This window comes from Vicia villosa, linkage group LG7, assembly GCF_029867415.1.
Source record: "Vicia villosa cultivar HV-30 ecotype Madison, WI linkage group LG7, Vvil1.0, whole genome shotgun sequence".
In the NCBI taxonomy this organism is placed as follows: Eukaryota; Viridiplantae; Streptophyta; class Magnoliopsida; order Fabales; family Fabaceae; genus Vicia; species Vicia villosa.
The window spans coordinates 86,598,366-86,619,802 of NC_081186.1; the positions used below are offsets into that span (position 1 = coordinate 86,598,366).

At 34.0% G+C, this 21,437-nt stretch overlaps 1 protein-coding gene across 3 annotated transcripts; it reads right to left on the reverse strand.

Annotated features, from left to right (window-relative positions):
* Window positions 1–4,146: 4,146 nt before the first annotated feature.
* On the reverse strand, window positions 4,147–21,128 carry LOC131621091 (E3 ubiquitin-protein ligase BRE1-like 2). 3 transcript variants are annotated; one of them, XM_058892300.1, is made up of 20 exons: window positions 21,099–21,128; window positions 20,856–20,973; window positions 19,642–19,803; window positions 19,394–19,481; window positions 19,087–19,317; window positions 18,769–18,936; window positions 9,764–9,957; window positions 9,598–9,681; window positions 9,364–9,483; window positions 9,092–9,278; window positions 8,847–9,007; window positions 8,077–8,148; window positions 7,096–7,172; window positions 6,672–6,863; window positions 5,814–5,886; window positions 5,631–5,717; window positions 5,345–5,482; window positions 5,034–5,239; window positions 4,559–4,721; window positions 4,147–4,366 (listed from the first exon to the last, which is right to left on the reverse strand). In XM_058892300.1, exons 2-20 carry the CDS (start codon window positions 20,964–20,966, stop codon window positions 4,235–4,237), a joined length of 2,646 nt encoding a protein of 881 aa, XP_058748283.1. In that variant the 5' UTR covers window positions 20,967–20,973; window positions 21,099–21,128; the 3' UTR covers window positions 4,147–4,234. The 3 variants fall into 3 exon arrangements, with proteins under 3 accessions (XP_058748283.1, XP_058748284.1, XP_058748285.1); XM_058892301.1 differs by lacking the exon at window positions 21,099–21,128 and having other exon boundaries at window positions 5,034–5,236; window positions 20,856–21,088; XM_058892302.1 differs by lacking the exons at window positions 20,856–20,973; window positions 21,099–21,128 and having other exon boundaries at window positions 19,087–19,264; window positions 19,642–19,666.
* Window positions 21,129–21,437: the final 309 nt, after the last annotated feature.

Sequence of the window (21,437 nt, forward strand, 5' to 3'; positions counted from 1 at the left end):
TGTCCTCGACTTTCGGAGGTGTATCTCTAGAAGCATTTTTTTTATTCAATATTGATTTGTTCGGTAAATACACTCAGAAAAACTCAAATTTTAGCAAAAAAATGTGATTTCTAATATATATCAAGAAGAAACATGCATATAATTGCGTCAGATTTCTAAGAGTATTATGAGGTGAATTGAAATATTGTCAAATTTTAAAATAACTAATAATCATTAAAAAAAGTTTAAATTATAATTCTTTTAAAATAAAATTTAATTTTATACTAAAATTTCAAAGTTGAATTTTGAAATTTTCTAAAATCACAAAAAATCTCTTTACACTAAATTTTTTAAACTTTTATTTATGATTAATTAAATAACTAACTTCTTGGAGAGATTTTTGTTTGAATATTTATTTACATATAAATATATCATTGAAAATATGTTTAATATATTAATATTAAATATAAAATAAATATTAAAGTTTCTTGTAAAAAGAATATTTATAAATATTTTCTAAACTAAAAGTGATGTTTCTTGTAAATTAGAAATATTTTGTAAATTTAAAATACTTTCTTTGATCCGGCTGAGGCAAGGTTACAATTGTCCAAAAGTGATGATGAATAGGAGGTTACAGTTGTCCAAAAGTGATGATGAATAAGATGTGGATCCAACGCAATATCGGTGATTAATTGGATAGTTACGTTATCTTTGCAATACACGACCAGATTTGGCGTTTAGTGTTAGTATAACAAGTAGATTCATGGAGAGACCGAAGGTATATCACTTGACAGCAGTTAAGAGAATCCTACGATACATCAAAGATACTCTTGGCTTCGAAATTCTTTTTCCAACAACTGACACGGGAGAACATGCAAATTGCTCGGTTACACGAATTCCAATTGGTGCGCAGATAAGGACGATCGCAAATCTACGGTTTGTTTTGTCTTTATGTTCGGAGGAGCATCAGTCTCTTGGTGTTCTAAAAAGGCACCTGTGGTAACACTCTCTCCAGGCTGTGTGGCTTGTGAATTTGCTAGAAGAGTTAGGCAGCAAGGTGGAAGAAGCTGTCACACTCTTGGTTGATAACGTTTCAGCTATTTGTCTTGCTAAGAATCCCATAGCACATGGGAGAAGCAAGCATATTGATATGAAGTTTCATTACTTGAGTTATCTGGTGTGTGCATGCCAGTTGCAATTAGGATACTATCGAAGCGAAGAATGAATTGCAGATTTGTTAATGAAAGGTGTAACAAATGTGGTTTTCAAGAACCTAGTGACAAGTTTAGGTATGAAGAACTTTGAGCATTTGAATTAAGGTGGTGTATTGAAGTCCTTGATAATTCAAATGCACTTTTGAGACTATTTCGTGGAAAGCAGCTTATTGAAAAAGCACTTCTGGAAGTCTGAAATTTCAAAGTTGCGAAGAGGAAATCGATTCCCCTATTTTTGGAAATCGATTTCTTGAGAGTTGAATTGTTTTATTTTTAGATTTTCAGTTGTGGAAATCGATTACCTAGTTTGGGAAAATCGATTTCCCGAGAGATATGTTGTTTTCCTGCGGCTTTATGGGTCTATTTTGGTTCCAACTTGTATTGTTATGTCCTATAAATATCCTTCATGTAATATTTGTCAAAAGTAATGTCATTTGTTATAATTTTCCTTAATTATTCTCTCTCACTCAATATCTCAATATTCTCCATCTTCTAAAATTCTTCATTTTTCTCCATTGATTCACCAACAAGCTTTGTGCTTGTTCCAACATAACAAACCTAGTGAAGTGTACCTAGAGTGAAAATGTTTGAATCATAGCACCAACAATTTTTCATTTATCATGACTAAATGTGATTGACCTTGAATATCATCACAGTTCTTATACTCAACCATGGTGTAGAGTGCAATCATTTCTTCATGGTTCGTATTATCAACCGAGGTGAAAGGTATTACATATTTATATATAAGCAAAATTATTCCTCGCTTCAGTACATAAGATATATCTCTCTCAAAAGAACACCCTAACATCTCTTTCACTCGTCTCTCTCAAAACAAAAACCTAACATCTCTGTCACTCGTCTCTCTCCTATGAAAATCCCAAACTTATGAATTGAACTCGTCTTCTTCGAAGGGTTACCTTTGTTGCATCAAATCTTAAGAAATGACTACCTTACAAGTTCGTCTTTATAATAGTTTATGTTTCAAAAAAATTTATGTATTATTGTTTACATTTCAGTAAGTTGTTTCATAATGTTTGAACTTTCTGCTTGTTTTGACTTGAAGGTAGGAATGATGAATGAAAAAATTAACGAGGATGAAGATAAAGTGAGCGATGCAAACTTGTGAGAAAGACCATAATGACATTCATTCAAAATTAACACAAGTTCTCAGCTCTCACTTCAGCTTCATCCTCCTTTCATTTTGGATGTAAATATGGGACAAGTACGTTTCTAAAACATTTTATGAGTTGCTATGTTGTTGTTATTAATAAAAAATTTATGTTGTATGTAGTTTATGCTATGTTTTGATAATATTGTTGTTTTTAATAAGAGTTTTTTTGTTGTATCTTGTATGTTGTTTAAAGTTCGTTGTTGATGTATGTTATTGCTAATGTTTGTTTGAAAGATAAATTTATTATATATTATGCGATTTGAGTGTGTTTTAAACACCGTCGAATATATAACTTTTTGGATTGCATTAGAAAATAATAATATGATAGATAAAGTTATATTAAAAAAGAATTACACGTTCAATTCTAGACAAGAATTCTTCAGCCCATTATCTGTATTTCGTCTTTTAATCGTTGAAACTTGGTTTAACGCTTCTAGTTCTTCAACCGTCCCTTCCTCCACTTCTAATTTTGTTTGCAAAGTAAATAATATGTTGCAAAATGAACTAGAGGTGAAGAAATGGAAGGTTGAAGAACTAGGAGCATTAAACCAAGTTCTAACCGTTAAAGGGCAAAATGCGGATAAAGAGCTGAAGAATTATTGTCTAACATTGAACGTGTAACTTGTTCTTCTAATATAACTTAAGTTGTCATATTATAATGTTCTAGATCAGATTGAAAGATAGCTTATATATTTAGTGAACTTTAGCGAAATAAGCATTCCACATTATTTATAATAAATTCAATGTACATATCACAATGGTTGTTTAGAACAATTGTTGTTAAATGTTATGCATTAAAGAATATCACAATGATTCTTTTAAGTAATCATTGTGATAGGTAGCGCGTTACATAGCTTATAATTACGGTCGTAAGACCGTGGTGTAATCGCGGTCGCACGATTGTGGTGAAAAACATCATACATACAACCACCTCTTACCTCTCAACGGTTGATCAGACGTGGTGGTCTCTTTTTCTACTGTTGTGAAATTGCTTTTACGTAGTAATGACTCAAGGTTTTTTTTTTTTTTTTGTTAATCGTGATGAAGAAATGGTAAAAGGAGGATAGCATACTCTCAATTTCTTCGCTTACACAATCCAATCAACATGATTGGAATGAGACGTCTTGGGTACGACCTTTGGCATAGTCTTGTAAACAATTATGCCAAATTATTTTGTTTCATCATTAAGTTTATTAGTGGCCTTATCTGATTACTTATCATTATGAATGATTTTGTTTCATTATCTTATCTTAATGGATGATTTAGTTCCATCATTTTCTGCATTAACTGCTTTCTCTCGCACTCAATTAAGGGTTTGTACCTCATCCCTACCCCCAAGAGAGATCCCAGTTTGAGGTCGATATAAGTAAAGCTCCCGCTCTAGATTGACTCGCCACCAAGAGGGTGTGTGCATAGTCTGGTGTTCCACTATTGTTTTTCGTATTTCCTTTAGGAGTTCGTCGTTTTTTCTCCAAAGGTTTGAAGTTCTTCACTTTTTTCGTTTTCGAAGGTTGGTTCATCGGTGGTGATGGTGTTCCAGCTTTGCTCTGTCTTTCATGAAAAATTGAATACCTCTCTGCTGCTGTTGTGTTATTGTCAGAATAAATGTTATTTGTTACGAGAACACTGTTAACAGTCAGAATTTGAACTATAGACCTTTCTGTCAAACTCATTTTTAGGTACCATGTTCTATAGACCTCTAAAAATGAGGCACCATGGTTTTTAATCCGAAAACAAGTGCATGAATTTGAATCATACACAAAATAAGTGCAACGATATCAATGTTCTATAATCCAAAAATTTATTGCTTGAGGGATAAGAATGCTTGTCTAAAAATACAGGGTATCATTACATGAGTGATGAGTTAGTCTCAAATTTTAACAAAGCGAACATCACTCTGTCCAAATGCTGTTCCACAGGCAGGACATTTGCGGTGACGGAGTTCAAGATTTCTTTGTATGCATGGATTGCAGAACAGATGGTAGCACTTCAAAATCACAACCTGCCAAATACATATCAAACTCTTAGACAATGCTGTTGCAGTAAATTTTATTTAGGCTTCCAAATACAGATACAAATATGCATATCATATGAGATAAGTTAAACTAAGCTCTTTCAAGTTTCAAACACTCTCAAGTTAGTTTAACTAACATAAAAGCAAGAAGTGCAGTTGAATAAGTTGGTCTGTTTTTACCTCCTTTGGACGATCAGAACAGACAGTACATTTGATCATGTTCTTGCAAACTCTTATTTCTTCTTCAAGTTGTTGTACCGCGGTCTCTTCAGTTTCAGCTTTCAGCTCAGCAATTTGGTTATTCAATTCCATTAGTTCCTCCTCAAGCTTCTTCCGTGAACTCCTGCATGACATAATTAGATAAGCATTTGTTGAGCCAATTGAGAGGGCATTTCATAAGAGGTAATCATTTTCCAAAGTCAACCATATCATCAATGCATAACATTAACACAGATCTTAAATGTAAAAACTTTTTATAAAATATGATTTTACACAAACTAACAGTGGCTCTACGATTATCATAAGATTTACAACAGTATAATAAACACACTAGACCTCACTAAGTGGAGGATAGTTTGAACCCTGATTTAAAGACTTCTACTAAAAAATCTGTACCGAATCTAAACGTTATTGACCGGCCAAAAGAGGAAAATACCTTTCACTATCCAATTCCTTTTCAAAAGCTTCCACATCTTTCTGAATTTGGTCGTATTCTTTCTCTGAGGATGAAGCAATAGACTTGAGCAACTTCAACTCCTTCTCAGCATCAGCCAATTCCCTCCTGGCAAACTCTAAAGCGGCTGCAATGTGTTTTTCCTCTTGAGTACATTTGGCTGCTTCTGATAGAAGACATTCTATCTGCTGGGTTCAAATAATTGTTTACAACAGTAAGCAGCAGCAAAGTTGTTTAGAGAAATATCAAAAATAAAATATATAAGTAGGGCTAAGCAGCAGGGGAAACAGAACCTGCTCTACACTACTTGCAATCTTTTTCTTTGAATTTTCTATCAAAGAATTAATCTGTTTAAGTTGATCTGCTAAAGCTTGCTTTTCAGACAGTAAAGCACTATGTAACTGTTTTGCCTTCACGCTTTCTGATACAAGCTGCATAAAGTTTGCAATATGATGAGAAAGGTCTCACAAAGACGTAGTGAAAAAGCCTACACAATAACCTAAGCATTCCAGGAGTATAAAAAGAAAAAATGGTGAAGGCCAGAGCAAGGTAGCATTTACAATAACTAAGAAAACATACCTTGATATTATAGTCGTCCCTCTCAGCCACCTGCTGCAACAGATGTTGGTGCTGTGTCTGCATATCTTCATATGCTTGACCAATAGTCTACAGGAAAGCATTTAATTTGTATTATAAGAAAATACAGTTAAAGCAAACCCATCACTAAGTGCGGTACAAAAAAATGGAGTCATAAAAGGAAACCTCAATTTCAGAGATATAGGTCTCTGCCTCGGCCTCTTTAACTTTAATAGCCTCAGCCAGCTCCGATTTTTTTCTGAATAGTTCAGATAAAACATGGTCAAGGAGACAGATTGACAAAAAGGAGGCAGTTTGTACGGTTGTTAATTCCAATTGTATGAAGAAAGTCAGTTTGAAAAAATAAAGATGATGCTAACAAAATGAATAACATTGTTTCGATAGGACAAAGCAATACTAGCAAGTGTGCTAAAATCGCTGCATCAATCAAATGTTACAAACAAATAAAAAAAAAAAACTGTTAAGATGTTCTTCTTGTCATTTAAATCATGTAGATGTTTCAAAATCAATTTTTTGATTTTCATCAAGTATATATATATATATATATATATATATATATATATATATATATATATATATATATATATATATATATATATATATATATATATATATATATATATATATATATATATATATATATATATATATATATATAATCGCTCAATTATTCTTATCTAATAACTTAGATTTTAGGAATAATTGGTTCTTGAAAGGCAAATGACCCAAATGGACTAGACAAAGTTATTCTGTGATAAAAACTCGAATGCAACTCTTACAAACATCCCAAGGGATACACTGCATAAAGTAGAGCATAATATATCGGCCAAAGGACAAACTCCTCAACTCTTTATAAACTTTTAACTCATCTATCATTCACTACTCATCACCAGAAAATTGACTCCCAAATAAAAAACCACAAAAACGAAACTAAAAGGGAAGAAATATAATAGATGTTCTCCATCAATTTGTCAATGCAGCAAATCCATATTAGTATAGTAGTATGCATAAACACAAACAAACCTTTCAGTTTCATCAAGCTGGGCCCTTAATTCCTCCTTTTCAGCTTCTGCGGCGGAAAGCCTTTGTTCACAAGCAGCTTCAGCTTCATTAGCAGCTCTTACTCTCAACTCTAGACCATGTTCATCTAAAGCATTTATCAGCATTTCGGCTTGGGAGCGAGCTTTACTTTCAGATTCTCTAACTTCTAGCAAGCTGAAATCAAGTTTTTAGCATATTCAGAATGAATCATCCAAGTAGACAGGAAAGGAAAAGATTTACATCTTGTAGCAAAGAGAAACAACCACATGCAGGTGCTTCTTTCCATAACTTTGTTTAACAAATTAATTCGGCCTATCATCCCAAACACAGCATAGAAAAACAACATAAAAAACTGCATTAAGTAGACAAAACTCTGCCACTATTGAACAAACCTAAAACAGCATACCTTTTTTGATAATCCTCTCCGCCATACATATCGAGAACAAATTCCAACTCCTGATTCTCCTGCTGTAACTTTTCAATCTGTAACAAAACAACTATATGAGTTGTTTTAACATTATTTATAGACAATCTGTATTGAAAATTTCAGAATCAATTATTATGATTTCATTGTTACTGAATACAATAGATTCAACACAGTTTATAGAGTTGTAGTTAGACTAAACTAACTTCTAACTAACTCCCTTAAATCAAGTGCACAGTTCCTGAATTCAAGGAGCTGTTATAACACAAATTAACTGTATACTGTTATAGCAGAAACTAACTGTATACTGTTATAATAGAAGCTAACTGCAAGCTGTTGTAACAGAAGCTAACTGCAAGCTGTTATAACAGAAGCTAACTGCATGCCAGCTGCCATGCCTTCACTGTAAGTATCTCTAACTAAAATGATAATGCACATAATGTTTGAGAATCATGGAAAATATAAGTGCAGATACACATGCAAAACACAAAACAAAGGAAAAGAAAAGAAAAACATTGCAGTTAAATCTGATTCAGTCACAAACATGCTCTATGATTTAGAAGTACACCCTCAATCTCATAAAAGTGTCTTATTTGAGCAATGCGCGGTTTTTAACAAAATGATTAGATGTGTTGGTTTTAATGATAAAGCTAATATCATTTGTACTAGAATATCCTTATTAATTGTAGTTAATAGAATAGTTGAATAAAGATAAAGTTGATAAATAGGGGTATAGTAGTAGAAAAGTAATAATAAATGTTGCATTGGTATTGTAAATGGATAATTATTTTGAGACAGAGAAAAAGTGCAAATGAATCGCTTTTTATGAGATAGGGGAGTAAAAGATAAGTGAATCTCAATTAAATTTAATCAAGGAAGAAGAGGGAAATTATTATTATTGTTATGCAAAAGAGGCACTAAAGGAAAAAAAAAATACCAAGGTAAAAGCCAAGGTGGACTTACCAATGCTTTTGAAGACTTTATTTCCAAAACCTGATCGGCACATTTGTTTGAAAGGCTCTGGAGTTCGCTTGCCTGTTCAAAACAAAGGAATCAATAAACCTTAATGCTTAAAACAACTAAGAACTACATGTCATCATTCTACTTCTTTTATAGATAAAAGTAACATGCAAAGAAGAGAAAAAATCACTTAAATCTAAATAAAAAAAATAGGCATGCCCTATTGCAAAAAAATCCTCCCTGTTAAAATCAGAGACAAAGTCCCACTAAACATAGCCATGATTACTAGAGCCATAACAAGTTATCTTATCAGCATAGTTATCTATTTCCTTCCCTATAAATGTAAATGTATTGGGGGAAATGCATATCTTCACAAATTAAAAAACAATTTTCCGACTTATCATGAGCCATGGGACAATGTCAAAATTTGTGAAGACATCAATGACCAACTTGGAATCATACTCCAACCAAGAGACTGTACCAGCCTCTCTGGTGATAGATCTTCATCATCAGCATAGCAGCAGAATCTTCTGCATAGTTCTACTTTCTCCACGCTTTTAAGTCAAAACCGTTCTTGTGATTTTCCAAACCCCTAGCATTTCATTGAATCATTCCATGACATTTAACAACAAAAATTATGACAACTTAAAAGACTTGCACTTTCAACCACTATACTAAGTCAAAGTATCTATGCAAAGAACATCACATAATCAAATTATTGAGAAAAATTTTATAGAGAGTAGGTGAAAACAGAAAATATAGGGAAGAATAACCTTCCCACTCAATTCTGCTCTTAGTGAATGTGCTTTCTCACGCAATGATACAGCTTCAAGAGCAGCATCCTTCCATCGCTTTAATTGTGCTTCCATCATCCCCATTTCTTTAGATAAAGCCGAGGCCATCACACGAAACTCGGCTTTGATATCTTTTCTCCCTGAAACATGTAATATTGTAAGAAACTAGGAGATTCAAACATACACAGCGCAAATCTAAACGCAGAAAAATGTGATATACAGACCAGTATCCTGTTTTGCCTCTTCCATCTTAATTTCAAGATGATTCCTTTCAATAATACATTTCTCCAACTGCAGCTCGAGCTCATCAGTCCTGGAGTCAAAATTGTCAAGTATGCGCCTTGCATTATCACAAGACTCCAATTTAAGATTCAGCTCCTTTTCCCATTTTGCGATATTAGCCTTTCCAGACTAAAATTGTATTTGAAAAGAATATGTCGGAGAAACTCACAAATAAAAATTCAATTATAAAAGAAGGAAAAAAATCACTATCAACCTGCAGAGAGTCCACCAATGATTTATATCGATCCAATTCCGCAATCCAATGTTGAAGTTGATCATTTGCTAAAGAATATACTCGGGAAGAGCGTACATATTTATCATCATTCAGTTCATTCTGGAAATAAACATACACTTAAAGTCACTTTTACATGGAAACCTAGAATGACTGCATCTCCATTACTCAAGAAATTATGTCAAAAACAACGGCAGATAACGCAAATATACAAACCTGAAGTTCTTGGAACTGCTTCGTCAAGATTTGATTTTTTTCCCGAGCATCTTGAAGCTCAGAAAGACGATCAGCATCCACTATCTATGACATCAGCCGAGCATATATCTTAAACACCGAATGGACAAATGAATGACGAAAGCAAAGAAAATCACTCAACAAAAACCTTGGCTTCCTCAATTAAATTCTTCAACTCAGGCAACCCCATGGCTCTGTCAGCAGGCTTTTCAGGAGACACGTTTCCATTCACTGCATCTGCACTGGAGGAATTCATTCCCATAGCTGCATCCTTTTGCATTTTCAGACTAACTAGTTTTCTTCTACTCTTTTCAAGTTCAGCCGCGATCTCGTCAAGCTCTCCTATAAGTATTAAAAAAAACTCTCAATACACAATTAATTTACAGAAATCAGCCAAATTTATAAGAGCCAATACGATCTTCAGAATCGGAGAAAAAAAAATCTCTGCATAAATATCAGGTCATGTCTATTCCAATGTTTTAAAAACTAGATTGGAGATTAAATCGACGAGACTTCTAGGTCATGGTTCAACCGGTTTATCACAGTTGAAGTGGGTGACAAATAAATTAATTAATTACAAAAGTAAATAAAGTACATAAATATGTAAAAGTAAATAAGATGCAGTTGAACCAATCTCGGTTCAACCAAACTGCAGTGTAACCGAATTGATTTTATCTAGTAATTGAATTGATGTTAAATTTGCAATTAGTAATTTATTTTATGAGTCAAAATTAGAATAGGCTAAATGACTTAACTTCATTGAGGTGAATAACTAATCTCGATTCCATCATTTAAAGGTAAAATTAAGTCAATTCAAAACAACCAAATTTGCATAGATTTTTATTAATTTTCTTAAACTAGAACCCAAAGGATTTTAAAATCAAATCAATTCCTGTATTATAATTTTACAAACAAAAGAAATTCAATTCCATAATTTTCCCAAAGAAAAATTATAATTATAAAAGCATGGAAGTTAAAACTATGGAGATAAACCGAATATTGATTCTGATTATTTGAAAGTACAAACTCTAATACAGTTATACAGACAAATGTAAACAACTTCGAATAAATTATAATCAGGAAAAAAGAAAGCAAAATGTATTTCAGTAATTGCACACTATTTTGGTGATGCGTACATAAGAAGAAAGGATATAATGAAATATTCTATCCTAAAATCATATCATCAGACTCGGATGGGTGTTCAACTCAGTGATGAATCCCCGGTCAAACCGGTATATATAATGAATACAATAAATCTTACAAATAACTACTTCAGAAAACTTTATTACACAATGGTTCATGAGTTTTTTAACATGTACTAACTCTTGTGGTTAAATCCTACTATTGGCATTTTACACATAATTGAATGGGAATCTCTCCAAGTCAAGCCTTTTACACAGACCCATGTGTGGAAACAGTTGGTTTTATACTATCCAGTGACATCACTCTCACTTCTTTCGTTTACCCATAGAAAATTTCTCCTCTACACAAGACTCCACCATCCCTCACTTGACACGTTGACTTCCTCCCCCCGCCCTCCACTCTCTTTTAACTTCACATTCTTTTGCAAGTTGTCATTCTTTTCTGTTCAAGAGAGTGGTTGAGGTTGGTAAAACCAACAGACTTCTCATTCCCAAGGATGTGGCTGAGAACAGTGAGATTTGAGAGCTAGATCGTGGCAAGGGTGCTGTAATTTGTAATAGTGAATCACATTCACCAATTTGTGAGTTACTTAGACCAGCTCGGGTGAATTTATCCTTTATTTTTCTATGAGTTTAGAAAGCATAGTAACCATGACCTGGCCGGTTATTATGAACGGTCAGATCAGCAGTTTTTTTCAAAAAAAAATATGGCTTAGTCAGATCGGTCACAGTTGGTTTCTTGCATGCCTGATCCGATAAGCTGGTTGAAGTAGTCATATTATGGTTAGGTTAACCAATGACCCTGCTAAATTTTAGTGTGAATGGTGACATTCAAAGACAGCTTTCCAACTCACCAAGGCTACTATGAATTTTTCGCTCTCTCTTTTGTGGCTTAGCAACGCCCCTGCCACATTTTAATGTGCAATGAACTCAAGTCTACACCCATATCTTCACAAGTTTGTCTAGGTATCTTTTATGGCATACTTAGTATAAAGCAAGACTTGGCAAAGATCACTTACAATTTCTTGAGTTGGTTCTTAGCACCCTTCAAAAGTCCCCGCTATTATGATAATAATAAATGAAGTTTTGGAAGGAGAAGAATTGACTACTAGGGACACATCATTTTCAGGGGAGAGGTATCCACGCACCCTCACAAGGTTGAATGTATTCTGAACTGGCATTTCCCAGAGGAGCCACTATCATACTGGAAGGTTTATAGAGGATTACCGGAAGATTGCCAAACCTTTGACAGATTTGCTTAACATAGGGTCATTCTCTTGAATCCCTTGTCTTAGCTCCCACCTGATTTTGGTAAGTCATTTCATTGAACTGATGCTTCAGGAAGAGAGTGGGAGTCGTGTTAAGTCAGGGGTCACAATCAGTTGCTTATTCCCAAAAAGCCCCTCATACAAATTCCTTCTCCAAATCAGTGTATGAGAAGGAGTTAATGACTTTAGTATTGGCAATTCAATATCGAAGGCCATAATTGGTAGTAAATTTTGTGAGAATAGTGTTCCCACTCAATTTTGCTCTTGCTAAATGTATTCTCTATTGCTATGATAATACTTCAAAGGCTATATCATTCCATTGCTTTAATTGTCCCTCCATTATCCACATTTCCTTAAATAAAGTCGAGGCCTTCATACAAAACTAAATTTTGATGTCTTTTCTACCTCTAACATGTAATATTGTAAGAAATTAGGAGATTTTAGTACACACAACGCCGCAAATTTAAATATATAAAATATGATATAAAGACCAATAACCTGTTTGGCCTGTTCCTTCAAAATTTTCAAGATCATTTCTTTCAATAATACACTTCTAGAATTGAAGTTTGCGTTCAATAGTTCTAGTTTCAAATCTGTCAAGGATATGCCTTGCATTATCAGGGGACTCCAATTTAAAAAAATTCAGTTCTTTCTCCCATTTTGCAATGTTAGCCTTGTCAACCTAAAATTGTATTTATAAAGAATTTGTGTAAAAGGAGAAGCAACCAAAAAAAAATCAATTATGAAAAGAAGGAAACAAAATTAACGTTAAATTGCAGAGACCTCGCCAATGATTTATATTGATTCAATTCAACAGTCCAATATTGAAATTGATAATTTGTCGAAGAGTATATACGAGAAGAGCGTGTAGATATTCATCATCATTCACTTCATACTGGATATACACATCCATAAAAAAATGTCTTTTACATTGAACCCTAGAGCGAATGCATCTCTATTACTCAAGAAATTATGACAAAACCATGGAAGATAATCCAAATTGTACAAACTTGAAGTCTTTTACATGTTTCAGGAAGAGAAGATATCAAAGTTGAGTTTCATGTGATGGCATCGGTCTTTTATCAAAAGTAATGGAGTTGATGGAAGCACATTTAAAGCGATGGAAGTATACAGCTCTTGAAATTGTATCATTGCAAGAGAAAACACATTCAATAAGAGCAAGAAAAAATGAGTGGGAAGGTTTTTCTCACAAAGTTCTCTTTCATTTTCTTTCTCGTCTACTTAGTGACAGATCTTCAATAGAAATTTATCTAGATAATTTAAGTATGTGACGTTCGTTAAATAGTTACTTTTAAATAGTATAGTGGTTGGAAGTGCAAGCCTTATCAACTATCTTAATTTTTATAGTTAAATGTCATGGAATGTTGGGAGACATCAAAGAGATAATCATTGTTAAAAATATAACTCATAATGATAGATAAGAGTATGTAAACTAGAAGCTAGTCCAAATGTCAGAAGACAAGACTACAAAGAAGAGATCTTGATCGAATGATTATTAGTACAAATTCATGAAGATTTTCATGAAGATCTATATTAGGATTATTAAGGTTGTCAGCATCGAGATCTTGCACAAGATCGCAAGGTGGTCGCAAGATCGTAAAATATAAGATTGTAACTAAGATTGAAAGATCTTAACTAATTATTTTGTAAGATTGGAAGAGGGTAGCTAGATCGTAAAACATAAAATCGTAACGAAGATTATAAGATTATACTAAACGAACATGATTACTTGAACAAACCCTAAAGCTGAGAAATCTATTCTCTAAGCCAAAAGTCTAAAACATCATCAATTCAAAGGGCATGTTGTCATTCTCATCAAACTGTAATTGTGGTCCCGCAGCATCTTCTCATCCTTACTCGTTTCTTCTCAACTAGTGTTGGCAATGGCCGAAAAACATCAAACTACGCCAAATACAGCCATGATAGCACAAAATCAAATATTTCCACTATGTGTTCACAATTTGGTTGCGATTTTGCAGCGATCTTGCTACAATATACAATTCTACGCAAGATTCGGATCATTGGGGTTGAGTGAGATCAAAAATCATAAGATTTTAAAATCTTATGATTTACAATCTCACTCACCCCTAATGATTTGGATCTTATGCAGAATCGTATATCGTAACCAATTTGTGACATGATAGTGAAATTGTTGATTTTGTGCTATTATGGCCATATTCTACTATAATCGACGGCCACAATCACTAGTTTAGAAGAAAGGAGTTAGTTGGACGAGTGTGATAAGATATAAAGGAGCAACTATTACATCTTGATGACAGTAACGGGTAACGGGTACTTTTTAAATGATGAAGTTTTAGATTTATGGTTTAGAGAATAGACATCTCAACTTTATCAATTATATGGTTTGTTTCTAGAAATAGGCTTTGTTTTAGTAGGATCTGATAATCCTTGTTACGATCTTATCTTTTACGATCTTGCTACCCCTCTTGATCTTAGAAAATTAATTATTTTGAATTTTCCAGTCTTGGTTAAGATTTTATAATTACGATCTTCCAACCCCCTCTCGATCTTATGGAAGATCTCAACCTGACCAACCTTGTCACTAATAGAAAGAGAAATGAAAGGAAAGATGAAGAGAAAGAGAGAGAAAGAGTGAGCTAGTATTTCATTTTCTCAGCACAATCCGTTAGAGTTATAGTCTGTTACAAGCATTTAGGTCTTGTTTGGCTAAGCTATATTTCCATACTTAGCTATTATTGTATTATCTACCTACTCCCCTTCAAATATTGGGTCATCTTTAGTGCAGAGGTGGCTTGTTGTCTAAAACCTTTAGCTTAACCTTGAGTTGCAGAAACTCGAAAGGAGATGGAGGTTTAGTGAGCAAATCTGCGAGCTAATTGGTAGCATGTTGAACCACCAAATTCTTCTTGATTACTTTTTCCCTAAAGAAAAAGAAGTCAAACTCCATATGCTTTGTTTTTACATGAAGTACAAGGTTGTGTGATAGGACCATGGTGCTTAGACTTAGATTGTCACAAAAGAGTATATGAGTGGTGAAGGGAACCTGGAGATTGATCAGTAAAGAGTGAATCTACAAAACTTCAAAAGCAATTGTTAAATATGCTTGGACCTCATCCCGAAAAGTTAGCTCAAGGGATGAGGTTGCCCTCACATATTTAAACAATCAACATCCCGGGAACCTAAGCAATGTGGGACTTCAAACAAACTCCAACCGCACAAATACCAACTTCAACACCCATTCTCACGCCTAGCGTGGACTTGGGTCAAATGTCCACATTGAGTTCTTAACCCCAACTCTGATACCATGTTAAGAAATGTGGTTGGGCCTAACCCTATCCTATTAAAACTCCTTGTAGAGTGAGAATTGCCCCCAATTATAAGGACATGCTCAGACCATATATTGTCCGATGTAGGACTCTTAACATTAATGTTAGCTCGGCTTCTGTACTCAACTTTAGTGTTGAATATGCCCACCAAGGTTTGCTTTTAAAACCACCAAGATTAAGGACCAAGATAGATACATGAGCCTGAGGTGGACTTTTGTCATCTGGGTCTGCACCCAAATTAGCATCCGAGAAGTCTTTAAGTGAGAGGGGAACTTTAGTAGAAACAGACTTGCAGAAGGCCATGGTGAAGTAAACCTTTAAGACAGCGAAGAATCCTCTTGACTGCAGTCCAATGACTTTTTTGGGGTTGAGACAGGAACTAGAAAGCCTTATTGATAGCATAGCTAATTTCAGGCTTTGTGATGGTAGCAAACTGTAAAGCTCCCACAATAAATGTGTAGAAAGTGGGATCATTAAAGTAATCTAAGCAATGCTTTCAAAATTCCAGGTTAGATACCAAGGAGTTAGCATGCCCTTAGCATCAATCATGTTGGCTTTGGAGAGAAGATCCAGGATGTACTTGGCCTGAGATAGGGAAAGAGAGTAATCTTGTTGCTCATTAACCTCTAAACCTGGCTTTGGAGAGAAGATCCAGGATGTACTTGGCCTGAGATAGGGAAAGCGAGTAATCTTGTTGCTCATTAACCTCTAAACCTAGAAAATGTTCTAGGTTGTTCACGTGTTTGAGTGCAAACTGAGTGTTGAACTTGGTGATGAGATCTTCAAGTGACAATCATGTCATCAACATATAGCAACAAAATAATGAAATATGTAGGAGTAATGAGAGTAAACAAAGAAGGATCACACATGTTAGGTGTGAAGCCAAAGCCTCTCAAGGCTCTGTTGAGTCTCTCAATGTAGGCTCTTGGGCATGTTTGAGTTCATAGATGGCCTTATTTAGTTTGCAAACCAACTGTTAATCAAAGTGTTCAAAACATGGGGGTTGGTGCATGTAAACTTCCTCTTCCAAAATACAGTTGAGGAAGGTTTTATTAACATCCAATTGAGTGATGTGCCACGAGGAGAAGGTGTTGGCCACTGATTGGAGTTGGGATTCCACTGATTTTAACTATTGGTAGACTGAATTTGACTATTTGTATTGATTTCATCCAACTCCTATTGCAAGAGGTTTCAAGTTCTTTGAGCATACATATTCTTGTAGTCCCTAGGTTTCAAGAGAGGATATCCCAGAAGATATTCAACCTTAGATTCTGCAAATGACCTTCCAATTGCGTTACGCAAAGGTAAACATACTTGTACTTATCCTATTTCCTCTTATGTGTATTCTTGTCTTTTGTCATCTACTTCTAAATCATTTGTTGCCGACATAGATTCTATTTTTGTTCCTAAATCTCTTTTAAATGCTATTAACCATTATGGTTGAGACAGACAATGGAGAACGAAGACAATGGAGGAGAAAATGAAGGCTCTTGAGCTGTTGAGCATAATGACATTTGGGATTTAGTTTCTCTTCCTACTGGCAAGTAAGCTATTGAATGCAAATGGGTGTATACTGTCAAGATGAATCCAGATGGCTTTGTGGCGCACTTAAAAGCACGACTAGCTGCTAAAGGATATGCTCAAACATGTGGAGTTGACTATACTGATACTTTTTCTCCTGTGGCTAAACTTACATCTATTCGTATTATGCTGCCAAGCACCACTGCCCCTTGTTTCAATTAGATGTGAAAAATGTTTTTTTGCATGGTAATTTACAAAAGGAAGTGTATATAGAGCAACCACCCGATTTTGTTGCTCATGGGGAGAAGTGTGTTGTTTAAAGAAATCATTGTATGACTTTAAGCAATCACTTAGATCTTGGTTTGGGAGATTCAGTGAAGTGGTTTTTCCATTTGGAATGAAACGATGTCAGAATGATCATACACTATTTTTTAATAAAAGCAACTGTGGAAATATCTTACTTGTGGTGTATGTTGATGATGTTGTAATTATCAGGTAAACCGACTAGGATTGCTTCTGGTTGATCAAAGTGTGACACAGGATCATCAATAGAATCAAGAACATCAACAATCTTTTGAGTTCAAGCTAGATACTCTGCAACTGTTTTCTCACCTTTGGAAATTAACATTAGCTCAGATCAAAGTCGACAAGACTTCGTATTTGTATGCGCAAAAATGTACTTGTGAATGCCATTCTAAACTTGATGATTGAACGCATCTAACGACACAAAGAAGCACAAAATCAAACAGTGTTAAGAGAAGAAGACACGTGAACAAAAACGAATCTTGTTGCTCCTACGTGAGATACGGAGGATTCTCCACGTAGTTGATGCAACCTGTTTCAAAGAGGCATCATGGAGGAATCCCGGGATTTACCACGTAGCGATGACATTTCTACATACGGTTGATACCTTCGATTTGTAGCTTTTAAGAACGGAAATTATCATTATCCAATTTTAGAAAATTTTGGTACGCAAACGTCTTGAATATGTTCTACGAACGAGAAATCGGAGACGATGATTCACTGATCATTTGGTTTGAATCTCCTTCAAAAGTCATGGTGTGGGATCGAATTCAAGTTAAATATAGAGAGAGGGAGTATTTTAGTTTTTGATATTGTGAAAACTCAAAAGGGAAATTAGTTACAATACTCAGTAGGTTGAGTATTTATAATCCAATCAGGCTGTGCTGACTCAGCGCAGTCAGTTACAGTTTGTTACAAGCCTTCAGGCCTTGTTTGGTTAAGCTATATTTGCATATACTTAGCTATTACTCTATTAGTCCCACTTCCCATTATCCAAACAAAGAGAAAAATGAGAGATAACAAAGAAAAAATGCCCTAAGTTTCATATTTTCTTGATATGAGATTTATAAGAGACAAAATACTAAACCTTATTTATACTTGAATTGGACTCTCGGTCCGGATTATATGAGGAAACAAAATAATGAAATATAAAGAATTGTGAAAATTATTCCTCAGAGATAGCCTTTAGGATTAAATGAGGAAACAAATCATGAAATATAAGGAATTATGAAAATCATTCCTTATAGTATATTGAGTTTGAGATATTTTCATATTATTCTAACAATAACCAATCATCAAAATAACAACAAATGAACAGCATGCCAAAATTATTCTTGTACAATTATAGCAGCCAGAGATACCCTAATAAAATTTATGATAGACCATTTTAATACTAGAATCATAAACCCAGTTATAACTAACAAATATCATTAAACAAAAGGAAACCTTCCTTTTATTAAGCCGTGTTGCTAACCATTTAAAAGCCACATTATATGGTAATCGAGATCATTTAAATCCATGTTTAGTTACTCTAAACTCCATAATAACCGTAGTTAAAACAATAAAGGAAAAAAAAAACATTTCAAATACCTTTAAGGTGTTTTATGTCAGATTGATCTCGTAAGCACTCGTCTATATAATTCTGAATGCCAGCAGTATATTCTTTGTGTTTTGCATGGAGAGTATTAATTACTTCACAAAAATTGTCAACCTCCTTTTTTGTCATATCGTCAATCTTAGATATTTGGAAGATAACATCTGTAAACCCAAGTATAAGTAAAAGGAAAAGATTTATTATACATATTTCCTTAAGCAATCCAACATCAATGATATATGGTAGAAAACTATCAATTCAACCCTTAATAAAAGCAATATAGTTCCATCATTGCATGGTCATATGTATCATACCTTCCGCGGATAAATCTCCGTGTAAAACCTGATCTATATCTTCAATTATTTTCATCTGATCATCAACAGTACCATTAATGAATTCCAACAACTCCCTAGTAGATGACTGACGCAGAGCAAGGGCTTTCTCGACAAAATTAGTTATCTCATCACTACTGCTTCCTTCAATAGAATCTTTCTGGATTAATTTGCATAGAAATATATCATTTGGAGGACATGGAGGAAGTGAACCTAAAAAGAAAGTAAATTCAGTATCTTGGTTTTTCTTAATACTGCATGATAGAAATTGACATGCGTGTTAACATACCTTGAGGATTATCAAGGTAATCTAAAGTTAGCAAAGAATCTTTGTCTCTCCCAGCTTGTATCCCGAGAAGAGCCATATCAGCAACCAACTAGAAAAGAAAATAAGTTAAACCAATGTGCACATTCAACGCCAATGTGAAAAAAGTGCCTAGCCTTCCACCTATGATAATGTTTACTTTTGAAAGAGGAAATAACAAAAAAGGAAGAGAGCAAAATCGACAGAACCAGAGCATGACAATAAAGAATAACCTGTTCCCAGTTTTGGTTGAATGCAATTAATAAGTCATCATAAGAATTTTGTCTTTCTTTTAATTCTTTCGTTTTTTCTTCAAGATCCTGTAAAGCCTGTTTCTGGATTTCTGTTTGTTGAACAAGCTTCTGATTTTGAAGCTGTAAGGCTTCTGCATCCGCCTGGGGGAAGCATCTCCAATTATTACGCAATCAAAACATATAAACAAATCATGGTTAAAAATAACTTGTTGCCTACCACACACAGATAGAGGGCTTGTTTAATCCAAACTGTCTTTTCTTTCACTTCTAGAACTCTTGCCTAGCACTTTTAAGCCACGTAAAAACCCTACTTGTACATTTTTTTCTATTTAAAAAAATACACCACATTTCTAAAATGAAGGATTCTCAACGACATGAAAAAATCCTCTTTCCTAAATATTAAGCACCTATGAAGCACTTACACAAACACAACACTGAAATTGACAAAATTGACAAATCCACACCGGAAATAATTTGAGAAAATTGAATAATTGAATGAAACCACACGTGTCAATGTTGGACACCAACACTTGTAGTGTTGTGTCACTATCATATACCAAATGAAAACCTACATAGTTTTTTTTTTTGACAAACGTCGTTACTACATAGTTAAGCACACAACAAATAGCTAAAAAAACTATAACATATCGTCTCTACTTACTACATAGTTAAGCACGCGACAAGTAGCTTTCACCCCCCAAAACTATGAGATATAAATCTAACATACATAACCTAATGTAAAAAGAATCACATGACATGAAATTCATTCTTACTACTCTTCAAAGCCCGAATCACTAGTTAGTGAGAAGCTCTGTAGCAACAACACCAAAAAAAGTGTGTTTGTGTCTGTGTCGATGTCTGAAACTGACACCGACACTTGTGATCATGTTTAATTTATTCATTTTTCAAATTATTATCGGTGTCCACGTGTCATTTCCGGTGTCGTATTTCCGTTGTCCATACCTAAACCCTAATTCACCCCCTTGTATTTAAAAACAAGTTTAACCCAAAATTCCACTCTATATGAACTAAAGACCCAATTCAGCAAGTTTCCACAACCCTAACCAGCTCAAAATATTCAAAACAACATAATCAACATAGCGTAACTGATCAGTAGCAGAAATAAAAGCAGAATACACAACATGATTCAACAACAATTTATTGCAAAAAAACTAGAGAGAAAAAGTGGTTACATTTTTACTGTTAGGAGAATGGTTGGAAGAGTTTCTGAACATGCGGGAAGAAACAGGGGAGAGAAGATGAGGCCTCTTCTTGTCAGGTTCGTCGTGGTCTGAATTTTCCATTTCGATTCTGCAATTTTGAACAAAACCAAACCAAACGAAGCATTAGGAATATGAGAATGGAAAATGGTTAAACTCTTTTTGAAGAAGAACTAGAAATAGAGAGGAAAAAGCATAGCACAAAAAAAACCATACTCTATTACTCAAATTTAGCGTGGTAAAGAGTCTAAATTTTTCTCACACATATACGATGTATAATGTGAGTATAAATTATTGTAAATATTTGACCAAATTATATCTTTATTATAGCTATATTAAAAAACTAAGGTTGTTTCTAGAAAAGTTATATTAAAATTTTTATAGAGATATATATTAGTATAAATTATTTATAAAAGTATAATTCATTATGAATATTTTGACCAAAAAAATATCTTTATTATAGCTATATTAAAAAACTATGGTTGTTTCTATAAAAGTTATATTAAAAAGTTTATCAAGATATATATTAGTATAAATAAATTATTTTTAAAGTAT